The sequence below is a fragment of the Pantherophis guttatus genome, chromosome 2 (genome assembly GCF_059756535.1).
Source record: "Pantherophis guttatus breed Tessera chromosome 2, ASM5975653v1, whole genome shotgun sequence".
NCBI classification, from domain to species: Eukaryota; Metazoa; Chordata; class Lepidosauria; order Squamata; family Colubridae; genus Pantherophis; species Pantherophis guttatus.
In genome coordinates this window covers 123,615,638-123,636,497 of record NC_142064.1, presented here as the reverse complement: position 1 = coordinate 123,636,497, position 20,860 = coordinate 123,615,638, and the positions used below count along the sequence as shown (strand labels likewise).

Sequence of the window (20,860 nt, the reverse complement as noted above, 5' to 3'; positions counted from 1 at the left end):
TCTAAAGATTATGCTCAATTCGAATGAAGGATTTCATTTAACAGATTAACAGAGTTGGAAGGGACCTTACAGGTCATCTAGTCTAACCCCCTCCCCAAGCAGGAGACCCTACATCTGCCTCTACCTAGAATCGAACTCACAACCTCCTGATTGTGAGGCAAGAGCTCCAATTGCATATTAAATGTACAAAACATGGATGCATAGGTACCTACTCTTCTGAAACTCTGCCCCCTCCCCCCATGAAATTCCTGTTCCAGGATTGAAAGAATAGAGCATAGCATGGGACTCCTGAAAACCTTTAATCATTCCAGTTGGAAATCAATACTATTTTTTACCAATATTTGCCTGTCTATGTGAGAATTGATTTTCACATTTAGGAGTATAAAATTTATTTCTGAGTAGCATCAGAATATTGAAGACAAGACAAAGCAGCTAAAAATACTGCAAGACTTTTACACACGTGTCTACTATTCATCAAATGTTCATAGTAGAATGGAGAAAAATACGCTCAAACAGAATGAAAAGCTGCTATATCTATCTGTTGTTCTCTTCCTCCTCCCCCCCCCCCCATACATCTATGGAGAGATCAGCTTCTTGCTCTTTTCAGTAATAATGGCCAAGCCAATATTTAAGTTGCTAACAGCTATGGCCTACCTAGATATTTCCAAAGTGAGTTTTAGAAAGTCAGATGAATGTCTTGAAGAAATGCCTGTTAGCAAAATGAAACAAACTTTCTTTAATCCTTTGGAGGTGGCAGTACAGATGATTTTGTCTGGAAAAGCCTCAGAAGTTTTCGGGCTGGTGATTTCTCTAATCTCAGGAAAGTTCTAGATGCTGAAATAGAAAGAATATTGTATTAATTCCAGATACTTAGCTGAATGTTGGAGAACAGCAAAATCATGGAACCTAATGACACTAAAAAAGTCTTAACATAGATCTGCTAAGCTTTGTGGTCATGTAATTATTTAAGAAATGGGTATTATTGCAGATGTTAAGAATAGTTGTTGGAAATGTGACCTATTTGTTTCGGAGAAGGCAGCATTTTCTACTAATTAAAGAATACAGCAGTGTTTATATATTTTACAATATTTTACAATAATAATATGCACTGATATAGTAATGAATTTATTGGTAAACCTGTGATTATTGATAATATAAAATATAAGGCAGATATTTTTCTTTTTTTCTTAGTTTGTATTCTTTGTTAGGCATTGTTTAATTTGTTTTCTTTTGTTTTGGCTTCTTTTTATTAAGTTTAAAATTTGTTTTAATTATAAGGATGTTAATTAATACAAATATTTAATAAAGCTTCCACACTTGTAGAAAGATAATTGCCATTTTTGCAGCCTAAGTTAATTGTGAATTCAGACATAATAAACTATAGTTAAAACTACAAACAAGTTTCAAATTGTGATTTTGTTTTCTAAGATGTATTTACGCAGAAACTAAGTAACACATTGAGTTGCTGTTGCATGAATTGCTAAAGAATCTCTATAAATTGAGACACATATCTTCCCAACAAAACTCATGATATAGCTAATGTAAAATCGGCCCGAAATATATTTAACCTTTCTCATACAATTTGTTTTCTATTCCAATGGATTTACTGTATAACTAAATCAGTTAATGTAACATACATTTCCAAGATTATATTATTATAATCCGAATCTGTTAATGTAATGTGCAATGTGCAATGCAGCAGTTTCTCTTAATGGAGAGTAAAATCAATATGACCTGAATTGCATTAATATCAGCAACACTGATATTTGGTTGGATCCAGAGTAATCTTGCCACAAACCAAAAAAGCTAATTCTGTTTTACAGAAAACAGAAATACAGTGTAGGAAAAGGAGCCCAAACCATTGTGACAATGTCTTATACAGTACTGCTCTGTAAAGTTCCCCAATTATCCAGAACAATTTTTCAGAGTAAAACAGTAAGTGTTCATGTGTTGTCAGTTTCCATTCTCTGAGTCATGACAAAAAACCTCAATATTAATAAAATTAATACAATTACATCCTATGAGTTTAATATTTTCCATACTATTACAATAAAAATAGAATTTAACTTACAGTGCTTGGTAATGGGGACATTTAAAAATCTAAAACTTCATAACAATAGAGCTGAAAATCAGCTTGAAATAAATTGGTAGGGTGGGAGAACAACAGAAACTCACTTTCAATGTTTGTGTTACCTGAAATTAGACTTCAGATAGATCGAATTTGTATACTACATACAACAAATTAACCCCTTTTGTAACTTATATGCACAGAGCGATTATTTTTTGTTTTGTGCATTGAGTAATATGTATTAGGCAGAGCCACTGGGAGTCATGTAGTGTAGAAATTTAATAAATATACAAAATAAACCTTTGATATGAATGAGGAAAAAAGAACACTCAGAATCTGTTTCAGTTATACAAAAATAATAGCCACTCCATGACTTACCAAGTTGTGCTGATAGTTTCTGGAGATATAATGTAGTATCTTCCACATAGGTCTGACAAACTTTTACCATCTGATTGATTTCATCAAGCTGAAAAGAAATATTATTTAAAAGGTGACAATCCAGCATAGATAATCTATTCTGTCACTTTAAATTACCATTCTCTCTTATTATTCTAAACTAAATATTACTGGGGTGCATCATTCAGCAGAACTTCCAGATTCAATCAAACAATGAGAAATGTTTAAGAAGTTCCCTCCTTCTTAGACTCTTGGTAACCTCCTTCCAGAATTTCATTCTAAATTTAGCAATGTCTGATTGAAAGATTTATCCATTTTGTCTTGGAAGCTCATTATCGCTTACAATCATCTGAGTCCTTCACCCAATCAGAACAGAAAGCAGAATAAATTATCCTCTTACTGTGTGCCATTCTTTATATCAAGATTCTGATTGGCTAATCTCCCATCCCTAGTTTTTTCCCCAAACTAGCCAGCACAGAAAAGTCATGTAATATGAAACTCATTTAAATTGATATTCTCAAATATTTAAAATATTCAAGTAATCAACAATATCTGCAAAATGCACAGAATGAAAACAATAAGGAAACAGCACAACAGCAATCAATACAGAACTACTGAACGTGATAAATAGTTAAAAAAAAAGTTAAAAGCATAAAGCAGTTATTTTAAAAACTTAGAAAAAAAGGTTTCACTAGGGTTTTTGTTGCTGATTGTCCCTCTTCTTTGTGCAATACCCTTTTTAATACCCTCTGTTCCTCTTATCTGTTTATTGTCTCTGTTGTGGGACACTGGCAGCCTACGGAGCTGGCAGAAGAGTCGGATAGTGAGGAAGCTGGGGAGGAACATAGGCCAGTCCTGGAGTCTGGGGAAGGCTCAGACGAGGGCTCTGGATCGGAGGCAGAGATGGGGCCAAGGCCATCTGGGAGTTATGTGTGGACTCCAGAGCCTCCAGTCGGACATCAGAGAGGAAGAGGAACAGGGGGAGCCTGTTCCCAGTGCACACATGCGCAGAGCTGCCAGAAGGCAAGAACAGTTAAAACAAAAGGGACGACTCGGGAGTAGGGCTTGGAGATGATTGGCCCCTCCCATAAGACATAAAGGAGGCACAAAGGCACGTGAGCCCTTTGCAGGAAGCAACTGTTGTTCGTGCTGGCCCGTTTCAAGACTGCAGCTCTGTGTTGACTCTGTGTTCCGTGTGGCTTTGCAAAGTTAATTGCCAATTAGGTCTTGGCAGCATGTCAAGGGAGATAAAGGTAGGTGTTTATCACCATTATCCTGAAGAACTGTGGCAGATTTCTGTCAGACTCTTTACAATTATTTGGGACTCCTCTGAATGAACAGATTGGGCAGAATTCATGGAAATAAAAAGAGGATTTTTGGGACTCATTGTGTGCTTTTATTGTATCAGGAAGCCTAGGTCAGAACAGTCTCATTTATACCAAGCATAAAATACTATCTTTAATTCAGCTTACAAAAAATCTCTAGAATCCTGTTTTCATTTCTTATGAAAACCCACAGTATAAAGGAATGGAAAAATACACCTATTTTTCTTTTTAATTGGCATTCTAGATTCTTCTTCTTCACTCATTTTGTAAGCAAATAACAGAAGTCTAAACTAACTATTCTCACACATCTATTTATTTGCTTTGTGATTTTTATTCCTTAGAAAGATGATGTTGGATTTATAACTTATAATTGGAGCTTCCCAAGTTTATTATTTGGCCTTGCACTGCCTCTTCTAGTCAATCCTGGCATAGTTTCTAATTCTAGTACATTATTTGCTTTGCGATTCTGTCACATTGAGAAATTCCTAATCATTATATAAATCTCCAAGCCATGCTATCACTTAGATGGCTTTATCCATATCCTCACTGTCTATTCCTCATGCCCAGGAAAAATGTTGCCTCCTTCCCTGATAAGTGTACTGTTCAACTGCCTTTCTACCTCAACAATCCGTGTTTGATTATCATTTTACCTCTGTTATAAGATTTTCAGTTTCTAAGTTTTTCAGAAGCATGTAGAATGGCAAGCTATCCACATGGATACTTTCTGGACATAATTTAATCCATCAGTTTCTTGACAGAATCTATTGCTGCGAATCCTGGCCACCTAGATTATCAAGTCCTCCAACTTGGCATTACCACTTGCCTATTGTTTTGGGAAGATGGAGAAGAACCAAAATATTTATGTAGTATAAATGCTGCTTTAAGTGAATTGCTTTAAGTTCTCAGAGGAAAGAACTGCGTGCTTTCAATGCAAGACTCTTTCCATCACTTAATTATTGCACCATTGTTTTGACATTCCTTACTGCCTTTTTAAAATTAATGCTGGTTAATAACATTAAATTTTAAAAAGACAGTAAGGAATGACAAAACAATGGTACAATAACTGATGTCATAACTCACCACTCCCTCTAGACAATAAAAGACTTCTGCTTGACAATCCAGTATTTTTTGATAGTCTGGCTTGGCTTGAAGTACATGTGCTTGGGATGCCCCAAGGTAGCTGCAAGATTCCTCTGGTGCTTGTTTCAGCTCGCATGACTCTAGCTGCCTTAAAAAATAAAAAAAACAGATAACAATAATTACTACTTAATGGCCAGTAAATTCACTATTACAGGATATGTGATTGTCAGATTCTGGCCCAACCCTCATTCATTCATTCTGGGTTCCCAGTCCTCCCTTTTTTCTCAGCTAGATGCCAACCATCAGTTCTCAACAATATCTAACTTGGCAAGTTTTTCCTTCACCTTTTTGGGGGTTGAGAAGGGAATTCTTCTCAACAGGATAAAAAAACCAAATCCCTTGACTGGTACAATATTACTATCATGTTTGTTGTATGTTACCAAACCTGGTGTAGCCCTTAGAGACTTCAAACCCCAATGAACAATTATAAGGTTAATAAAATAAGGAAAAAATTCTGAGCAAGCATTAACCAAATTATATATCTAACTTGACCCCTTAGTTAAAACTCTTTCCTGACCCTCAAAATTGGATCTGTGTCCTTATCTTCAACAACCCCCCAACCTGCTGTCTTCCCCTTCTAGAAGTTTCAGCTTCCCTTCCTAGTGAGATGAAGGTCAGCTATTTCTTAGCTGCTAGTAACTAAAAACAATATCTATTGCTTCCCATTTCAGTTCAACCACTCTGAAAAATTCAGTAGCATCAACAAATTTTTGACCAGTTCACATTTTACTGCTCCCTCACTCAAATTGCTAACTCTAGATTATTTGGAAATATTAAAAAACACCAGTTTTACTATTTGGGGTTTACTTACTAATGGCAATTTAAATGTGTGGGCTTGTCCATACTCCCTTTTTTTCTGCTCTTGTCCATTACGTTACATTATATACATTTTATAGCCTTTGTCCTTGTAACCCTGCTTTCAGAATAATCTAAGGATAAAAATAGCCAATATTCTAACCTGGATATTTCTTCCATTTTTTTCTGGTAAGATAGAAGTAGCTCATCCCAAGCTTGATTCTCTGCTGAAAACCTATTAAAAATATAGATTGTAATTAGCTTCAGCACCAGAGACATTAGTGCTGTCATTTGCTGTCATTAACTTGAAGTAGCCTTAACAGAAAAGTCTCTTGAGAATTGTATATGGCGCTACATGGTCCATCAATACTGTACACTCTTTGTCTTCCATATTCTCACGGGATGTTCATAAATCAGTTTCATTCAGCTAAGACTAATAAAATTAACTCAATTTTCATGTGATGGAAACAGATAGAGCTAATCCATAGTTTTAAACAAGTTTGGGAGTCAGATTTATGCATGTACTTGGATGATACATTATGCAATGCTCATGAGGTCTTGAGAATTATTACCTACTTTAATACAGGAAGTCCATCTCCCCTATAACACATAACTACTCTGAAATGCTGGAGGGGTTATTATAATCAAAATGGAATTTTCTTCCATCTTTAAAAGTTCAGTCAGTTTTATAGTTTCTTAATGAACATGGTTCAGGGATGGATGATATATGACTTATAAACTGAATAACCTCGACCTGTTTCCAGTTTCATTCTGTTTTAATAGAGAGATAACAGACTTTAACCAATGGGGTTTTTTAAAGTAAAATTTTAGTAAATTTAATAAATAAATACTAACAGGAAAGCATTCTTTAAAGCTTCTTTTCCTTGCAGGAACAAAAAATGATATCAAGGCATTAAAAGACTCAATGAATGATTGAATAGGCTAAATTTATAAATAGAAAATGCTTATAAAGCACAAAAGCTTTTATTAGACCATGTTAGACAAGTATTGCAATTACATTATAAAACATACCATATCAGATTTAGAGGGGGAAAAACAGTTCACAAAACAAAGGGCTACTATCACTTGGTACTTCACAAAAAGAAAAAAGAAAACAAAGAGCAAATAAACAATGGGTTCCAGAAAAAAGGCACATCATGGAAATTGTTGTGAAATTTTGGTTCTAATTACTCAAGTACATTTTGTTCATTAAAAGCCTGAATAACCTGAATAACCTTCATGATTAACTGGATCCAAAAGTCAACATCCTCTGAGTCATCTGCTTTTTATAGATGACTCTAGAATGCTGCACTAGATTACTGCAATGTGTTATATTCTAGACTGCCCTTGGATACACCTCAGAAACTTCAGTTACTTCAACCTACTGTGGCAGAGGTATGACTGTAATGAGGCAATCCAAACATAATATTCAAGTTCTTTATGGTCTTCACTGGCTTCCATTTTTTTTCCAGTCCCAATTCAAGACGGTTGCTTTAACTACAAAGCCATTTACAATTTAAAATCTGAAAAATCATCTTTTCCCATTATATCCTACTCATAACATAATTGAAAGACCTGCTCAGGATACCTTTCAACCAAGGGCCATCTTTATCATCTCTTTTGGCACAAGGTAAATACTGTTATTTCCCCAGAATTTATGTTTTAATCCTACTGTAATTTTTAATTCTTTTATTACTGCTTGCATTCTCTATTAATATTTTAATCTTTATTTTTCAGATTTTATTTTGTATTGTATTCTTGTAAAACATCTTTGTTTTTATTAATTGCTTCCAACCTACTGTTTTAACTTCAAATGTAATGTTTGTTTGTTTGGGGATTCTTTTTCATGGGAAGCAGTATATACGTTTTAATAAATACACGTTTTTATTCTCTCTCATGTGGGCATATTACTACTGATATCTTAAGAAGAGGAAGAGTCCATGGTTGTTTGCACTTGTTCCTGGAGCAAATTGCAGATTGTCATTCCGCTTACAGCCTTTAATCATGCATCAACATATTATGCTAATGAGAACAAATATGCTTAAGGTTCATTCTCATTTGCATGGCGATTAGTTCAGATATAATGCTGAATTATGTTTAACCATGAGAGAGAAGGAAGAATTTGAACCAGATGGGAAAAAATGTTTTAGTCTACAATCAGATGGCTAAGTCTAATACAGCACTATTTTAACCAACCTTCCCTTTAGAACAAACTAAGCAATACTTAATGACAAAATGAAAAGACTTTCATTTTAGAACAAAGATAAATCAACCCTTTACCACTTTACTGTCCAGGAAAGGCAATCTTTTCCTAGCTAGGAGTAATAATTTGTTCTTTGACCTCCAAGGGTTACAAAAGTATGACAGTGAAGCAGTGATGTAACTGGAGGACATAGAATCTCCTCTTTTTATGGCTACACTTTCTATCGTAAAATATTACTACACTAAAAAAAAAAAACTTCCCTAGATACTTTCATCGAATTTATTCTCCATTGAAAATCACCAAGTTGAGTTGATCACTGCAGCGCCCATATTATTACAGCACATTTGGGTTTTGAGTCTATTTTACCTCGCAATGGTGTCCTTTAAGGCAGCCACCAATTCATTGAATGCAGGATCTGACAGACCGCTAAAATAGATAGAAGATGCAGAGAGTTAAGACGCTATTAACATAGGAAACCACAAATTGTTTCTAATTTATTCTGCTGTGTTCTTTCTATAATGTTAATATGCAATTCTTATGCAACCAGCATACAACAAGGAAAATATCTGTAGCTTGGGGGTGAACTGTTGGGTTATTGTAACTCTTTAAGCTTTGTCAGCTAGAAAGCAGATCTAAAGTTTTAGTGTTTGTGTGAGAATGCTACTGCTTCTAGACATCACATCACAATCTTAGCTAAGAATCCTGAGTACTGAATTCATGGGTGTTCATATGATTTCTTAATATATTTGTCCATTGAACTGAAAGGCAAAGATTGATGAATGTCATGATTCTGGGTTTTAGCATATTCTGTTAGGTTGCATATGTGTTTGTGTAGTGATGTTGCAGTGGTTTTTTGGGTACTTCTGGATCTATGGACATGAAGAGTTCTATGACATCAAGTGAAGTCATAATTTCATCTTCTTCTGTTCTTAGGTCCTTGATATTGTGGAAGCTTTGTAGTGGAGCATTAATAAGAGTATTTCCTCCCATCTGCAAGATGTCCATGTTTCTGGTGAGTTCTTTGGATGCATTGTAGGCTGAGGACTTTGATAGTAATACAGGTGATATGTGGGACGTTATTTTGGCATTCCATAGAAGTATAGGAGGGCAGGTCTATCACTTTTCATCTGCAACTCTTCTTTCATGATTTGTCCTTTTTTGCTTAGAATATTGAGAATTTTCTTGATTTGGTTCTCCACATTCCATATTGAGTCATTATTTATGGGATTGTAAGATTCTTTATCCTCAGTAGTTCTTTGGCTTTCCATACATATTGTGTTCTGTTCATAACAGTGGTTTGGCTTCGTCTGCTGGGACGATAGTGATTTTTCCTGAGGCAGCATTACCACTTTGAAAAGTAGCTTTAAATAGTAAGATGGGCAAAATAAACAAATATTCCAAGTACAGGTAGTCAACTTATGAGCACAATTGAGCCCAAAAGATGTGTTGCTAAGTGAAAATTTGTTAAGAGAGTTTTGCTCTACTTTACAACTTTTTGGCCACATTTGTTAAGTGAATTGCTGCAATTGTTAAATTAATATCACTTAATATCTTAAGTGAATCTGGTTTCCCCATTGACTTTGCTTGTCAGAAGATCGCAAAAGGGAATCACATGACTCTGGGACACTGCAACCATCATAAATGCGAGTCAGTTGTCAAGCATCCAAGTGTAAATCACATGACCATGGGGATGCTGCAATGGTCATAAGTATGAAAAATGGTCATAAGTCACTTTTTTCAAGGTGTTTGTAACTTCCAAGGTCATTAAATGAACTGTTGTAAGTCGAGGACTATGTGTACATACCATTACAATACAGTCAAAAGCCTAGGAAGGAAGCAAATAGCCTAGAATATATCTACTCCTGCAATAAACCCTCTGATAAGCAGGAAATAGCACCACATGAACAATCAGGGAAGAAACAACAGCCTAATCAAGAAACCTTCAAGGAGGAAGCCACATCCCCACCAAGACTGACAGGGCAAACTGTTAGATAGTCAGCAAACTCCAGTCTCCCTTGCACTTTTGTTATATAGACCAGTAATTAAATGTCTGCAGGAAAATAACCAAGCTCAGAAATCACCAAGAATTCAAGAAGTATATAAGTACCGTATTTTTCGGAGTATAAGCCGCACCAATTTTTTTTGATGAGGAAAAGAAGAAAAAGAAATTTCCCTCTGCCTCTGAACAATTTTGCCTCGTTACAGCAAACAGCCTGCTTTACTTTCATTTTCATTTTCAGCATAGCTTGATTAGCACAAGGAAAAAAAAATCTGCTCCAGCAATTTACCTCTTTGCAGCAAGCAGCAGAGCCCTGCGCAAAACAGCTGAGAGCGAATCAGCTGAGTCAGGAGGCCGATCCAATCAACTTGTGCTAATTAGGCTGTGCTGAAGCTGAAAGGAGCTGTTTTTTCTTGCTGTTTGCTTGCAAGGAGGTAACTGCTGCAGAGGCCAAAGAGTGGGGGCCAGTGAGTGGGCGGGGCTACATTCAGTGTATAAGATGCACTTAAATTTTCACCCTTTTAGGGGGGGGAAAGGTGCATCTTATACTCCAAAAAATGCGGAATGTATCAGGTTCATGACGATAAGAACATGTTTTAGTTGGAACACATAAAAAAAAAGATTAGTCATTTTACCATTTGGGGTCATCAAAGCATTTCTGCACCATTCCATCAAGGATCAGTTTCTTTATATGGAGCCTCAACTCTTCTGAAAGTGAGCTCACTGGAAAAGATAATGAAAACCCAGAGTGAATAGGATGAAATGCTATATGAGAGATCACTAAGTGGGGGGGAGGGGGGGGAGATGAGCTTTTGTCTACTACCATTGATTTTCTCTTGTAATAGGAAACATTGGTTGTATTTCTAAATAAAATTTCAATTCACATAATGAGATGCCAAAGGTAGTGTATAACAGAGAAGAATCAGTGTTAGCAAGTACATGTCAGGCGTGAAAGATCAGGACTGCATATGAAGTTCCAATTAAATTGATTTATTGTTAATCGTGCCTATGCGCAGGAATCTACTCAACTAATTGTCAGCATTATCTTGGTGTTAGATAAGGGTCAACAGAATTCAAGAGAGGTTGCACTTAGTCCATTTGTGGCCACATAGACTCTAGACCACGAGTGTCAAACTCGATTGCGTTACGTGACGTATTGTGATGTATCGCAATGTTTTTTGCCTTTGCAGAATCGGGGTGGGTGTGGCCTACATGTGATGCATCCAGCCTGCAGGCCACCAGTTTGACAGGCCTGCTCTAGAATGTTTCCTCATTTGACTCCATTCTCAGGTTCTGCTACACCTTCTACAGTACAATAGTTTATATGCCTAATCAGTGTCCTACTGATAGACCATTGGTCCACATTTCCGAATCTTTGCTAGTTGCAAATACCTGCATGATAGTTATCTGAGTTTTTTTTTTTTCTCAACTGCTATGTTCAGTGAAGACCAAAAGCCAAGTTAACACATTTAAAAATGAAATATGGCAGATTTCCTTCAAAATTATCTGTCCGAAATAATTTGGACAGGTTTTTAGGTTGCTGAGATCAGCTTCTCAGAATACTTGTTTTAAGATCAAACAGTCTTGACCAAATTGATTCCCAGGTGTTCTTCAGATGAGACATAACCCTTTCTCTCTTGAGGTAAACCATACATAAAACTCACCATTCTGCTGAAAAGTTTCAAAATTAAAGCCTTCCATGTGCCCCAGAGACTGCTCAAGCTTTTGGGCAGAGTACTAACAGGAAAGAAAAGATTTAAATTTGAATGTATTTGATCTTTAAATGTTCACAGAATCCATGCTAAATTTTAACTTTTCAACAATGCTACTAAAAATAAGAGAACTTTTAGCCATATACTGTGTGTGCTGCAACCAAAACCCCAATCAGACTTCAGTAATCAGAAGTGCACTTATTGTATAAATCAACTAGTTCTCAATAACCACATCAATAAAAGTAGCACTTTCTATAATAAGAACTTCATTGCTAATCAGAACTCATTCTGATAAGAACCAAGTTTAGATAGTGGCTTGTGCAGTCTTACAATATGTAGGTCTCCCCCTTGCTGCATTCATCATGCTACCATCACCACTGTTATCCACCCTCAACAAAGAAAAACTCTGTGTAGTGAGTCACCACTTTTCCACAGTGGCAACCCCATTAAGATTTAACTTGAACTTTACCTGGAAACTAGAAAGAAGGAGTGCTGCCATTCTCTCAGCCTCTGGCAAATCCAGGCTGATTGCCTTACTCAAGTCTGAAAGTTCAGCAAAATGGTATTATTTCAGTTTGGGAAAGAATATGTTTTCAAATTACTATATTTTAACAATTGAACACTATGCCCAATATTTTTAGACAATTTACATTTTTACAATCCACAAGCAAACCTTACTAAACAGTGTGGTACTTATCTCTGAACAGGTAAGCATTATTACAAGAACAGATCCTTCCTCTAACTTGGTGCTGGGTGAGAGTTGATGTTCACCATCTTTAGAGAAGACCAGGTTGGAAAATAATAAATTAAATAGATACATAATAAATCAAACGAGAGCACTTTATGCCCCCAATTTTTTCACTACTTCATTACTACTTCATTTACTCTTTTGTAAAGAGCATTTTTTTGAAAATCTATAGTGCAATTATTTAAGGGCAGGTGAACATTGTTTTAGACCAGAAACAGGCAATCAGTGGCCTGTAATATAGCACCACAACATCTTCTCTGCAACACCTAGAGCCACTCAAAATGGGTAAAACTAAAAGTTCTGAAAATGTGTCTAATGTCTTGGTAATCTAAGGAGTGCATAGTCTTTAGAATGTAAGGCATACATTCTGCTAAAAAAGCCCAAACCTTCAGTACACAAAAAAGTGGACTAAAACTTCAGTTCTTCCAATCTAATCTTGAGGGTTGTTGCACTGATGAAGGCAGAAAGTCCATTAAAAAAAAAAAGCTAAGTCCAGTATTATAAAGCAACCAGTTGGATAGTTCAGCTGGAAGCAAATTTTAGGGTGCCATCTGTTTAGGGATAGTTCACATAGCTTCTTCCAGAACTCAATTCATGTTGCCTTCCTCCTACTAAATTCATCCTTAATCGTTGTTTGCGTCAAGGAAACATACCCAAAATATCGACATGAAAAGGTGGCAGTGACTTCCGGCGATTAACACCTTGTTTCAGACTGAAGCGACTCATGGAGCGACGTGCAACTTTTGGGCTAGGGAGCTTTCCAAAGGATACATTAAATGAAGTTGAAGCATGATGTATTTCAGGATCAACACCCTGCGAGGATGCTTTTTCAAGCCCATGGGAACATTCATTCTTCCGATTATATTCTGGATGGTATTTTTGTTTGCTAGTCTCGACCAACATCGCTGAATGGCTGTCTGTCATTTCAAGTGGGATCGCACTGCTACCACTAGCAATATTTTCTGGTTTGACAAAGCATTCAGCAGCCACAATCTCTTGGTTATACACATTTTCTACAAAGAAAGAAAGTAGAGAAAATATGCTTCATGTAAAAACCAAAATATTTCAAAGCAAAATGGAAAGAAATTCAGCATGCAACTGAGTTTTTTCGATTATATGAATTTAAAATGCACGCAAACAGGTTGTAAGCAGAGGGAAAAGAAGCTGATACAGGAATAGGCTAGCTACACACACACACACACACACACACACACACACACACACACTTTTCATATATATATGAAAATAAGGGCTATGTAGCCTTGTGTTTTAGGAGGCTTACTAAGGCCTACCCATGTTAACTAAGAATTATGAGAACCTAACCAAAATACCCACAGATTGCCAATTCATAGATCAGTTTCTAAACCAGCACATTTCAACTAGCCCAGCAGTTACTATTAGCACTTTTACACAAATTCTAAATATTGGTTCAAACCGAAATGATAAGGTTAATTGATCCACAAACCAATTAATGGTTTTCCCCCACATTTCTTTTCTGTATAGTAATAGAGATACAAGGAGTCCTCAACTTACTAATGGCCCTCATATACTGCTAAACTATGGTTTACTTTATATGGCTTGTTGAGGTGGGTTCACACATTGTAGCAAGCTGTAATTGACAGTGACACATACTTTGACAAAGCACTAACGGAAGATCAAACAAAAAAATTGTATTAATCCTTTTACCCAATGTCTTGGCCTTTTTTCCACATACAGAAGCAGACTGCATGTCTTGAGAACTGATCTGAAACAAAAAAATGTGTATTTCTCACAAAACATAGAAAACATTAAATTCTTTTTCCCCCACAGGCATTACATTAGAAAATAAAAGTTATCTTGATGTTTCTGCTGTGATAGAAAAGGCCAATTGTTTTCTTTCTCCAAGAACATTCTCCTTATTCAAAGGATTCAGGACGCTTGAAGATTCATGGGTTGTTGTTTTTTTGCTGAACTTTACACAATACAATTGCTTTCCAAATTAGTCTGATTTCATAAAATATTTATATGGAGAGATCTACAAGGTATAGTAGAATTCTCACATGATTTACTGCTTCAGATTATACAAAGACATACAAATGGGAAACAAATATAAAAATAAGCAAAATTTTCTATGCTTAACAAGAAATGCATAGATATTCCATCCACAGCTCTTTAAAATCTCTGTAACTTCACTTAATCTGATACTCCTTTTTTCCCTTAGGTAATAACCAACCCCATATAAATAAATTGAATACATAGTTGGACCTATCAATTGCCTTTGTTAAATATGCAGACTCTGTTCTGTTTTATAGATGATTGACACATCTTGGCCCCCCACTACATGTTGAATTATTGACTACTACTACAGAATTGCAGGAAAATGGAGGGCTTAATTTGAATACTAATATTTCTTACTAAAGCATTAAAAGTGCTATATGTTTTAAAGCTTTTAGGTAGTTTCATTTACCTGTTGAGCCAAGGCCTTTGGAAGAATACCTTCTGTGCTGAAAAGTTTAACAAAGAATTCTCATTAAGCCTAGTTTCCCATCCTTTAAAAACAAAACTAATTAAATAACTACAGTCAAACATTGCTTTTAGAAATTTTGCAGATGTTGGTTCAGTATCCAATCATTATGTGTCCAGTTATCATCATCATTTTCCCCAGCAACTGCAATACAGCTTATGGAACTAAAGCCAGAAAACCCAAATTCAAAGTGAGGCTATTGATAAAGGAGAATATTTGAAGCTCAGGGTTGACGTGAGGGATCCTTGGTGAGCTTGCTTGTTTTCTTACAAATGTTTCATTTCCCAAACTAGGTAACATCATCAGTGCTAGCAGTGGGGCTCTTCAGTTGCCTACAAAGAAAATGTCAGCAAGCACAGCCTGTTTAAGCTAAATAAAGTTTTGTTTATATTTACCACTGGGCCTCAAACAACAGCAAGACCAAGGAACATGAAATACAAGGTAGGAATGGCCAAGAACCTCTGATCCATTGAACATTTGACTATAAGGAAGTCAAGAGAACCATATCTGAGCTGCAAATATCCAGAGGACTGCTAGACATGAAGTGGTTGCAAGGATCATTACAATACAGATACATTAGGTTTACATTAAAGACATTAACAGTCCCACCATGCAGCAACCCCAGAAAGCCGCTTCAGTCAAAAGTACCTTGGTAAATATTGCAGATAAGCACAACCTACTTTTTGCACAACTACTTTTCATTCTCTGCAACTTCCACTTTCAGTACCGAAAAACATAAATATCGGTAGTCCTCAACTTACGACCACAATCAAGCCCAACAGGCGTGTCTACTTTCGGGACCTCCAACAACTTGAGCAGAGCTGTATCCACTTCAAACAGCTGATTCTCCAGCCCCGTGACTCTAGGCACCGTTGCTGGTGAGACCCACTGCTTATGAATTGTGTCTATGAACATGTCAGGTACAGGAATGGTATCTGTTGCCACAGGTTGTTCCGAAAAGAGAAAATCCTCCTGATCCCCACTGGACAAGTCCTTATCAGAAGGTGCAGGAGCCTGTCCCAGGCTGGCTGTAGCCCGGGCCTTAGCTAGCAGTGGGCTCAAAAGGCCGGATTAAAGAGCCCTCTAAAGTGCGGTCTCTGGTGTGGCTCCTGCTCAGCATCAGAAAAATCCTCCTCCCCTTGGAAGTCCTCCGCATAACGGCTAAACTCGGAGGGAGTAGGGGATACTGGCTCCTGGTAATCCACTACCTCTGGTATGAACCTGTAGGATTCCAGGCTAGGCCTGTAATCATACATTGGCACTGGCGCCTGACACTGCAAACTCATGCCTTCTGCTATATCCTTACATATAGCTTGGTCAATCCATCTTTTCATGAAATCCGGGACCTCCTGCTCTCCCAACTCCCCTTGATGGAGCCCCACCACTGTAGGGGTGAAGGTGGCCTCAGGGACCCTAGGCCCCACTCCTGAAATCCCAGAAGGTGCCTGAGCATCTCCCATGGCTCCAGGGGACCCGGGTCTACCCGCTCCCTGCAAGGGAGGCCCACTCTGCGACTCTACACCTTGGGTCAGCTGCCCAGACATGATTGGGGAAAGAGAGACCAATTGTTGTTCAGACACGGCTGAAACAGAAGAAGAAGCCTGGGGCAAAACCCCTGCCTTAGCAAACTCCTTGTCCAGGGCTCTTTGTCTCACAAGTGCAGTCTTCTCCTCTGACTTAGAAAGGCCCGGGCGTGATCTGGCCTTGGCCTTGATTTTTGCAGCTGCTGCAAGACTGGCAGTCCTAGGCTTCGAAGTAGCTCTGCTTCCTCTGCCATGTGGGGGGGACCACGATCCTTCTGCAGAAAAGGAGTCTTGTCTATCAGTCTCCTCCATATTAGAAGCAGTTAAGACCAGGCACCCTCAAGGTATAAAATACAAAGGTTCCACCAGCAATCCAGTCACAGTAGACCAGAAATACCCTCTCTAGGGGGAATTAAATTAATTACAGTCCAGTCCTCCAAGGCCTTCAATTAGACAAGAGCCAAATAACATGAAGTGATACTGGCCTGGTCCCACAAGGCTGCTTCCAAAATGGCCGCTGTCCAACCGTCCCTGCATTATTTTATTTTATTTTTTTAATTTGATTTATATGCTGCCCTTCTCCGAAGACTCAGGGCGGCTTACAATGCATTAAGCAATAGCCTTCATACTTTTGTATATTTATACAAAGTCAGCTTATTGCCCCCACAATCTGGGTCCTCATTTTACTGACCTTAGAAAGGATGGAAGGCTGAGTCCACCTTGAGCCTGGTGAGATTTGAACTTGCAGTAATTGCAGGCAGCTGATGTTATTATTATTTATTGAATTTGTATACCGCCCTACTCCCAAAGGAGTAATAACAGTGCTTTAGTCTGCTGCGCTACCAGGGCAACAACAGACAGGATTAGGCCCCATGTTCAGCCAGGACAGGCCACACAGCGAGCCTGCAGGCACCACAGCTGCTACACTTGGCTCTGGCTCCCATCCAGTGGTGGGTTGCTCCCGGTTCGTACCGTTTCCCACGAGCCGGTAGCGGTGACGATATGACGTCACCGAACCGGTTCTCTCCCCCCCCGCCTCTCCACCCACCCACCCACGTTATTCTTACCTTTTATTTGGCCCCACTCCCAATCTATTGCTGCCTCCTGAGTCCCAACTGATGGCTAGAGGGAAAAAAAACTGTTTAAACTCTTTCCCCCGGATTTCAAAGGGCCGCCCTACAGCTGATCAGTGTTAAAACAAAACAAATGAGTAGCTATGCTAGGGAAAAAACGAAACTGAAAGTAAAGCAGGCTCTGCTGCAACGTGATAAAATGAGGCAGGGAAAGATTTCTTTTTCTTTTTGCTCACCAAATAAGGTAGGTGCAAACAATGGGAAATTTAGGGCAAAAGAGGAGAGTTCAAGTTTTTAAAACACAAAAGAAAAAAAGCTCTATTTAACTAGAGAATTGTAATAATTGAGATACTATTAATTGTATATTGTGTTGAAAGCAGAAATGGTTAAGTTGTGGTTTGGAGGAATAATTTGGTTTATTATTATTGGAAAATATAATTAATTGATTTGTAAGAAATTGGATTGCATGGAAATAATTGGAATATTCATGTTCATATTGATTAATATACAAAAAAGATAGTTATATAACTAATTGATTTACATTAAAATGTTGAATTTGTATTAAACAACTGTAATATTAAATAATTAACCAATGTGAGGATGGATATAAAAATAGATGACAATGGGAAGGGGTATAATATAGAATAGAAGGGAAAAATTGAATTTGATTAAGATTAGAGATGAGGATGAAGGGTAATATTGGTTTTTTAAAAAAATAGATGAGGAATAAATATGGCAAAAAGGAAATATAGAAATTGTAAATTTAATTGAAATGACTAAACACTGTTTAAATTTGTGAACCGGCCAAATACTCTGTTCAAAGAAAATACACTGTATGTTTGTATGTGTCTTTCTAATTATTGCTATTTATTCATATTTGTTCTCTTTTATTCTTTAAAGTTTAACTTAATATCGTTATATTTGTTTGGGGTTGGCTTTCTTCCCTTTCATCTTTTTTATTGTACAGCAATCTTTCTCCTCAAACCTACCACCTCTCTCTTTTCTTTCCTTCTTACTTTCTCTTCCCCCCACCCTCTTTTTCTCCTCCCTACTTCCTCTTCCTTTCTCCTTCTCCTCCTCTCTTCCTTCCTCTCTTACCCTCACTCCTACTCTAATTTCCATTCCCTTCCTTCATCCCTTCTCTTCCTTCCCTCTCTTCTCCTTCCTTCATCCCTCTCTATTGTTGTATCCTTTTGTGCATATGGACTACTCAGAGGGCTGAAAAAGTTATTTTTGATTGGTCCTCACACTTTTGACCAGTCCTCGAACTTACGACTGTCCTCACATTTTACATTTCTGCCCTATCTTGTCACCATGGTGAAGAGAAGCAGTTGTGAAATGAGTGACACGGTTGTTAAGAATGCTACAATGGGCATAAATGATAACCAGTCATAAGTGTGAAGACCGGTCAAAAGTCCGAAGACCTGTCAGAAATCACTTTTTTGAGCCCTCTGGGTAGTCCCTATACGCATAGCCATGGCCACCCGGTCATGTGACCAGCTAGCCACGCCCACCCAGTCACATGACCTCCGAGCCACGCCCACAGAACCGGTAGTAAAACAATTTAGAACCCACCCCTGCTCCCATCCGCTCCCGCGGAGAGCCCACCAGGCCTGGAAACTCCCATGGCCGCAGGGACTTAAGCCAGCCCAGAAATGTGCGGGAAACACAGCCGCCCTCACTTACACCAGGGCAAGGCTTTACTGGCCCCAATCCGCTCCGCCGCGCACCCAGCGCTCCACGGAGGCAGCAGCAGTAGCAGTCAAAATCGGCCCGCGCCCAGGCTAGAGAAGGCTGGCGCGGCCGTTGGGCTCAGCAAGTAGCTCGAATTCAAAAATGCCGCCCCGCGCTACAGCTGAGCAGCCGGGGATCAAAGGGAAGCCGCGCCAAGGAGCCCTCCCACGCTGCAAGGAACCAGCAAGTAAAAACAAGAAAGAAACAGATATCTATAAGTAAAAGAAAAGGAAAAATATAAAATAAAATAAAATAAAATAAAATAAAATACTACCTTATCCAGGGAATTCCAAGCTCAGCTCTAAGCTCTGGAGCTAAAATGCGTCCATAGCTGAGACAGAAGGAGGCGGAACTTCAGCAGTTTCAACTTAGCCCATAGAGCTAGACCAAGGATAAATGCAGACTAGACTGGCACCTCCCATTTCCACACTATGGAGAAAGAGGGTGTAACTTAATTTACTAGCCTCTTCTCATCAGGCTTAGCTTTGTTGGACGCGTTTGGGTCACCTGCAGGAGGAGAATGTCAAAGAGAGAAAATACTAAGACAACTTTGGGGACATCTAAATACGCTACCCCCCGCTTTATCCGTGGCCCATATAATCCAACGCGTTGGTGGAGTCTGGTTGGACAACTCACCTCTCCACATCTCTAGAGGCTTATTTCGTCCCATTGCTTGTTTTGCAGTGTTCCCGACATGAGATTTTAAAAAATGCTTTTATTTGGAAATCATAGAATTCTAATTAGAAAAATATTTTCTGCCCACTCCACCTCCGAGAGGAAAAACGAAGAAATACAGGATCTCTGCACTTGTACAGCGTAAGTTCTATCAGCCAAAAACAATGGAAGTCTCAGGGTTTGCTTTAAAAAAAAAAAAAAAAACAGGTTTCATTATATATGAAAAAGTTATTATTTTTCGTATTAAACATCGTGCTGCAGAAGCAACTCATCCTGTTGCCGTTGCAGGATGAGGGAGGGTTTTCTCCTGAACACATATCGGAGAGCTCGAAGTTGGTAGCATAGGTCCGCTTTAAATTACCTGGCCCCGCCCCGCTTCTGCCTAAACCTGTTCGTTGTATACAAAACCTTTTATTTTCGACATTGCACAAAAAAATATTCCCACTGCTGGCCTGATAACAAATTCCAGATTTCTCGATTGATTTCTCTAGGCAACTCTCATCATCATTCCAGATCAGGAAATCGGTCCCTTTGCATGTTTTTATATTGATAACCCGAGGGTGGTCTGTCATACATTATCCAAACAAGGAAACTTGTATTAACTTCTGTTACAGTATCTCACATTTTCATTTCAAAATGAAAATTCTGTTAAGTTATAACTTATTTCAATTGCAGATTTCTAAAATATGCATTCAATTTGTTGGGTCTTCCTTGTCATAAGGATTTTAAACATCCAAAATTTGATTATTAAAACTGTCGGAGATGGGGTGAGGATTGACGATCTCTAATTCTTCATGGTAAAACAGGATCACCAGAAAAATGAAATCTGCAATGACAGGCATTCCTTAAAAGCAGGGCTAGGCAGGAAAGGTCCTAAGGAACTTTGAATTCATTTCACAATGTTAAAATAAAATGCGTTTTACCTTTTTATGGCTTGTCCCAAATTCTTTCTCAGTCAATTCATCT

General features: G+C 38.0%; 1 protein-coding gene across 3 annotated transcripts; it reads right to left on the bottom strand.

The window, feature by feature from the left end:
- Nucleotides 1–280: 280 nt before the first annotated feature.
- Nucleotides 281–20,203, bottom strand: DSN1 (DSN1 component of MIS12 kinetochore complex). Of its 3 annotated transcripts, XM_034419363.2 has the most exons (13): nt 19,856–20,003; nt 19,494–19,726; nt 14,833–14,864; nt 14,073–14,130; nt 13,040–13,399; nt 12,108–12,181; nt 11,591–11,663; nt 10,562–10,649; nt 8,294–8,353; nt 5,888–5,959; nt 4,870–5,017; nt 2,447–2,534; nt 281–834 (listed from the first exon to the last, which is right to left on the bottom strand). In XM_034419363.2, the coding sequence occupies exons 4-13, from the start codon at nt 14,113–14,115 to the stop codon at nt 737–739; spliced, it is 1,104 nt and encodes a 367-aa protein (XP_034275254.2). In that variant the 5' UTR covers nt 14,116–14,130; nt 14,833–14,864; nt 19,494–19,726; nt 19,856–20,003; the 3' UTR covers nt 281–736. The 3 variants fall into 3 exon arrangements, with proteins under 3 accessions (XP_034275254.2, XP_087742762.1, XP_034275253.2); XM_087886636.1 differs by lacking the exon at nt 14,833–14,864 and having other exon boundaries at nt 19,856–20,203; XM_034419362.3 differs by lacking the exon at nt 19,856–20,003 and having other exon boundaries at nt 14,833–14,869; nt 19,494–19,611.
- Between the last annotated feature and the right edge of the window lie 657 nt (nt 20,204–20,860).